Source organism: Varanus komodoensis, unplaced genomic scaffold (assembly GCF_004798865.1).
Source record: "Varanus komodoensis strain SLA01 unplaced genomic scaffold, ASM479886v1 scaffold1, whole genome shotgun sequence".
Taxonomy (NCBI): Eukaryota; Metazoa; Chordata; class Lepidosauria; order Squamata; family Varanidae; genus Varanus; species Varanus komodoensis.
Window position 1 is genome coordinate 18,553,128 of NW_025335268.1, and position 6,000 is coordinate 18,559,127.

Here is a 6,000-nt window from a genome sequence, read left to right on the forward strand (position 1 = left end):
GAAGCACATTTTCCCTCTTTCTAATGTAGGCCATGACTGTTCAATACGATTATGGAACCTTGAAAGTAAGACCTGCATTCAAGAATTTACAGCTCATCGCAAAAAGCACGATGAATCCATTCATGATGTGGCATTCCACCCCTCCAAGTGTTATATCGCCAGTGCGGGAGCAGACGCACTTGCTAAAGTCTTTGTATGATGCAATACTTCCCTTCCAGCTGCGATGTATATACAATAAGCTGTACAAAGGACAAGGGCAAGAATCTTCATTTCATGCCCTTTAATTCAGTGAATGTTAGTAATGGTTTAGGGGTTTTTTTTCTGCAGGGTGCTGTTTTCTAAATTAAAGGGTGATTTGGGTTATATGAGCTCAGCTACTGCTGAGAGCTGGGAAACCCTTTGTTTCAAATGGTCCATAGAAGAACCATTTTTATTTTTGAAGGTATCAGTATTTGTCCAGGCTGGCCTTGGGCAAAATGAAATCTTCTGTAAACAATATGGGCAATACAGGATGGTTAACAAAGAAGCCAGTGGTTCAGTCTGTAGGGCATGGGTAAATAAATTATTTCCTGCCCATTTCTTCAAGAATATAATCCACATATTTTGGTGAAATAACCCCCTAGTTTGGTGATTTGTTTAATTTGGAACCATGAAATGAATTACATTCCACCTTTTCCTTATTTGGTTTTGAAGAGCAGAATTATGTATAAAAAGTGTTACTTGATTTCGTTTTAGCCTGCTGGCTATTACCTTAGGTAGACTGGATTTTAAAAAATATGAATTCCCTAAATAAATCTTATTAAAAGCAGATATATAAAGTGCATCAAACTGTATCTTTTATTTAAACCTTTGAAAGTATATGTTAGGAAGTGGCAGGAACCACAGTTTCACCTTTAAAATGCATTCCTATGGTGATCCCTGCAAGCCCCTGCCCTGGGAGGATTAGGGTCATGTAGTGAGGGGCAGAGGCAGAGGCAATCTCTCCTCCACATCCTCCTGCTCTGCATATTTCACTAGATTGGCTTTTTGTCTTCTAGCATTTTGGAAAGGGAGGAAAAGAGGCTGGACAGGTTTATATCCTGGCCTCTTACTTTCACTGCCTGATCACCAAGATTCCTCCACTCTGAGGTTGTTTTCCCAGTCTCAGGGAGAAGCCAGCATAGGGGAAGGGGTGGGGAAAGGGATCAGAGCACTGCCTCTGACCTTGGATCAGGAAATCTAAAATATCGATCCTTCGCTGTTGTCTGGAGGCTATAAGATTGCTCCCTAATTCAGTTTCATATAATGTGGTATTGGTTTGCAACAGGGATGACCCCATTTCAGATATTGATGATTCTTCACTCATGAGAGCTCAGAAAAATAAATTATGAATCTCTTCTCTTTTCGGTTAGATTATCTATATACGGTTTAACAGTTCTCATTGTTGAAATGACTCTAAATGCTATCCTAACAATATTTTTATTGTGTCTTGAATAAACTCTATCCTGCTCTCGTGTAAACTCAGTCTCCTTAAACCCATATGGCATTGAAACTTCCAGTGCGTCAGTCTCAAGCTGCTGGTATGTACGTATGTGAGAAATAATCAGCCATGTAGATGGAGCTGGTTAGGAGGGCCTTCTCCAATCTGATCTTTGCTTTCCCAGCAGAATGCTGATTGGGTGGGGAAAGTGTGTGCAGATTTTGCCAAATTCACAAATTCTGCAGCAACTTGGGTCTTTCTAGGGAAACTTGGTGGCCTGAAAGCTGCTGTAGCATATCAGAAAAAAATCAAATTTAGTTTCTTGTGCCCCCAAACCCATTTATCTTTAACTGCATGGTTTTGTCTTATAGGAAGGGCAATCCACCAATAAATCCAAGAGGTTTTCCTGATTGGGAATAAATGGTCAAAATTAGATATTAGGGGAATAAACCCATAAACATTTGCCATCATTTGTGTGAAAATGCTAAGGGTAGCATGCTCATTTGTAGCAGAAACAAATTTTAACACAAGCACGAACAATATTAGTCACTGTGTTGTGCCACTATAAATAGTTATCTTCTGTCAGTATGAAGATTGCAGAATTTTGCAAATGGTACAAAAAGGTGTGAAGTACCTGTTTGTAGATATTTCTTCTCTTGTAGTTTCTGATTTGCAACATATATCCCTTAAATACAAATAGATGTTTCATCCCCAAAATTATAATGATATTTCAAAAGTTCAGCGCAGAAAGTCCAACATAAAACACACTTATCTTCTGTGTATGCACTCCTTCTTTTGGTGTCCTTATTTTTTTAAAGGATATTACAATGGTTTATTTGGGAAAAGTACATGAAGTTGTGTATATTATGTGTGTACATATATATAGATATATATATATAGATATATATAGAGAGAGGTTGTAAACAGTATGTATTAAATGCGTCTAAGGGAAGATTCTATGGGTAATTTTGATGTTTTAGTATTAAGTTCTCCAGACTTTGTTTAATACAAAGGATAAAAGGTATCAGTATTGTGCTCTTTGCTTAAGCAATATAATACATAGTTGCTGATGTTTAAATTGCTGTACATACAACTAATAGGCCAGCATGCTTGTTTTTAAGACTCCCATTTGATTAAATTATGAATGTAAGAAACAAAAAGAGTTGCTATTCATATGTGGATTGAAAGATGCACCATCCTGTGTAGTAAAGTCTTGATCCCAGTGAAGTGACTTTTAAAATAGGTGAATAGCTAGAGGCTGAGGTGCCTTTTGACAAACAAAATGTAGCCTTACTATAAGGTTGTGGGCTCTGTATTTGTGCTCTTCTCCAGACTGTGTTTGTGTCTGTCAGTCTCCTGCTAGCGTACTATAGGTTGCATTGTACTGTACACAAGTATTAAAGTTATTTGAGATATCATCTTAAAATTAAAAAGGGTCTTTTCATCTCTGAAAACCTATTTTACTTACCAGCTAGTGCTCGGTTGCATTCTTTCATGCATATATAAGCATTTGAACTAGGTTGGTTAACCTTCTACAGCCCACATCAATTTTTACTGCTTTTCTTTATGCCACTAAGTGACCTGCCTTCATTGGAACATGTAATGGTTATATATGAGATATAAAAGCCCTGTGGTTTGATATTTGGGGGACTATTGAACATATGCCTGTCACTGAGTAATAAACATGTGAGCTTTTAAAAGAAACTTGGGAAGCAACACATTTCTTCTGAATGTAAGCTCCTATATAAATGTTCATTGCTCAGTGACAGACATAACGCCCACCAGTATTTGTTAGAAGAACAAACACATCATGGAATACTTTCCCCTGCTTTCATCTCCACTTTGCAAAAAAGGGGAAAATTGAAGCTTCCTTCTCTGGCTTCTAACAGACCCACCTTTTCCTTTTTGTTTATATACGAGAAAATATCAAGCCAGAAGGAGATTCACCTTCAGATGAAACATGACATTATGACATTGTTAAACGGTTAGATTAGTGGTTAGATTTCTATAAGATGCCAATGTATTTACCTAATTATGTTTCCTAGCTAGTGCAAAATTAGTGTCCTGAAGCCTAACTTCTTGAATGTAGATTCAGGTAGATTGAATGAATTCTAACTTTTGAATGTAGATACTTGGCTTGGTTTGAGGGATCCTAACATAACTTGTGATGGATCTTGCAGAAGAATCACACTTCTTTAGGAATTTTTCGAAAATGGAACATTTCTTGCAATGTCAAACACATAATTGTATACCAGAATACTACAACCTAGACAAATTATATAAGGAATATTGTAGGGTTCAGCCTTTCAGTAATGGTTTATCCTTCTTCTGGAATTGGTCTTCTCATTTAATTTGACTTTTGGGTGAACATATTCCAGAATATTTTTTATCATAGTTAGTTGTCTCTTGGAAGCACAGGATTCTTAGCCGTTGCATCTGTGCTATAGTCCAGTCCAGATGAACTGAAAAGGCCTCCTATACTACAGTGAATGCCTTTCTGAAACCCTCCATAGTAGCATAGTGAATATAGCTATATTTCATGATAAAGTCTGCTCGTTGAACCAATACATTTTTTTTAAAGAAAGGAAGCTAGCCAGAATCCTTCTCTTCTTGCCTAGTCTTATTGACTAAACTCAAGCAGAGGAAAGTGTCCCAAAAGTTCAAATCCAACTCCATTGCATTTGGACTGAGAACATATATTCCGGGTGTTTTTTTGTTTGGTTGGTTGTTTTTTTGTATTTTTTCCCTCTTTCTACATCATCACCCTTTCTTTGGCAGAAGTTTATAATAGGCTAGATTCAGTTTTCCATAAGCTGGTTAGTCAGTTGGCACATTCCTTCATATTAGATATTGACAAAATGACTAGATCATCTCTTGCTTATGTTCTTGTGCAATATTTTATTCAAACACTGGCTCCATTGTTGAATTTAAGATTTTTAAAAATTTACTGCTTATCCTTTACACACTTGTATTTTAAGACTTATTCTCACCATTAGACAGTTAGTGGTAGCCCAGAAGTAGTAGATAGGATTTTCACTCCTGACCAAGTAACTGTTGTTTGTTTCTCCTGCTTTTCAACACAGTGAGCTGAAGCTGAATCCACTTTCCAAAATACCTAAATCAAAAATTTTAGTAGTGTATTGTTTGCAAGGAAATGTTTTATTTGTTTCTCAGAGTCATGTGGTGATTGAAATAATCACATAATGTCCAGGTGTAATTTGAGGCTTTTGTGTGTGGGGAAAGCAATCAACAGGAATAATACTTGTACAGAAGACTGTCAGATTATGACTAGACTGTGAAGTAGGCTTGTTTAATTTAAAATGAATTCATGATGTGTGCTCTGGCTATTTTCTGATTGCTCTAGTTGATTTTGCCAGGAAAGAACATGTACATTGTTCCAAATAGTTGATTTATTCTGGATACCAAATTTAATATTGTTCCAGATAATCTGCAAACATTTCCAGTGGTGAGGAATGGTGATCTGTGAGCATGTGATAAAACTCTTTGACTATATTAAGACTTTTCACTACTTACTGTCATGGTGTAGCTAAGTTAGTCTCAGCATTAGGATAAACCAAATAGTAAATCAATAAACAGGCAAAGGTCAAGTGCAGAGGTACCAGAACATCCATTTTAGGTTTGGATAGGGTCTTCTGTCTTCCTGGCTCTGAAGGTTCAGTCTGTTCCTCTCATGATCCCCAGGATAGCCATTATGTTTATAGAAAAATGGCCTTGGTGAAAAACACTCGGTTACTGGATGTTACTGTCATTTCCCCCTCTCCTAACACTGTTATCTTAAGCATGTTTCTTTATAAGTTAGCCCCACTGTGTTCAATGAGGCTTAGTCTCAGCTGCTTTGTATATACTCAATCACAGATCATTTCCTGTTAATACATATGTTAGTGAGGCAATACTGAGCTTTTAATGAAGGCAGTGGCACTGGTTGGTAGCTAAGCAAAGTGGATTTTTTGTGTACAGTACCTGCATTCTATGTTAAGTAAAACAAGTGGACCTTCCTGAAGTAACACTATACAGAGCAGCTTTACTAAATATTAGAACAGCAAATAAATGTCCTTTGTACTATGTATTTATGTAAACTGGGTGCTAATAAATACTATTTTTCAACATCTATGTGTGTTTTCTAAATGAAAAGAGGTTAGAGCTTTGGAAAACCAAATTGGATACAACGTATAGGATACAGAAGACTTCCTTTATCCATAATTGCTTCCTCCAGACTTTTCAGTATGTTTTTGCCTGTAAAAAATGCAGTTAGCCATGTTAGTCTGCCAGGGGGGAAAAGGTTCAAAAGCCACAGTAAAAGAATACATTTTATTAGAAACAACTAAAATACAAGTAGTAAGCATTTGTAACAGTCTTGAGATAGTGTGCAAGAGGGTATTGGGCATGCTCAAATCAGACCGTTAAGTGCAAAACAGGTATCAGGTTGCACCAAGGGCTGCTGGATCAAAGAATCATGTCTTTTTATAGAATCACAGGGTTGGAAGGGGCCTATAAGGCCATCTCACCCCCAGTTGTAGTGC

General features: G+C 36.9%; 1 protein-coding gene across 3 annotated transcripts in view; it reads left to right on the forward strand.

Annotated features, from left to right (window-relative positions):
• Positions 1 to 5,586, forward strand: part of STRN (striatin) — a 55,820-nt gene extending 50,234 nt beyond the window's left edge. For all 3 annotated transcript variants that reach the window (XM_044455428.1, XM_044455512.1, XM_044455590.1), the window contains one exon: positions 30 to 5,586. In XM_044455428.1, coding sequence (XP_044311363.1) covers positions 30 to 199 — 170 coding nt within the window. In that variant the 3' untranslated portion in view covers positions 200 to 5,586. The remainder of the gene's footprint in view (positions 1 to 29) is intronic.
• Positions 5,587 to 6,000: the final 414 nt, after the last annotated feature.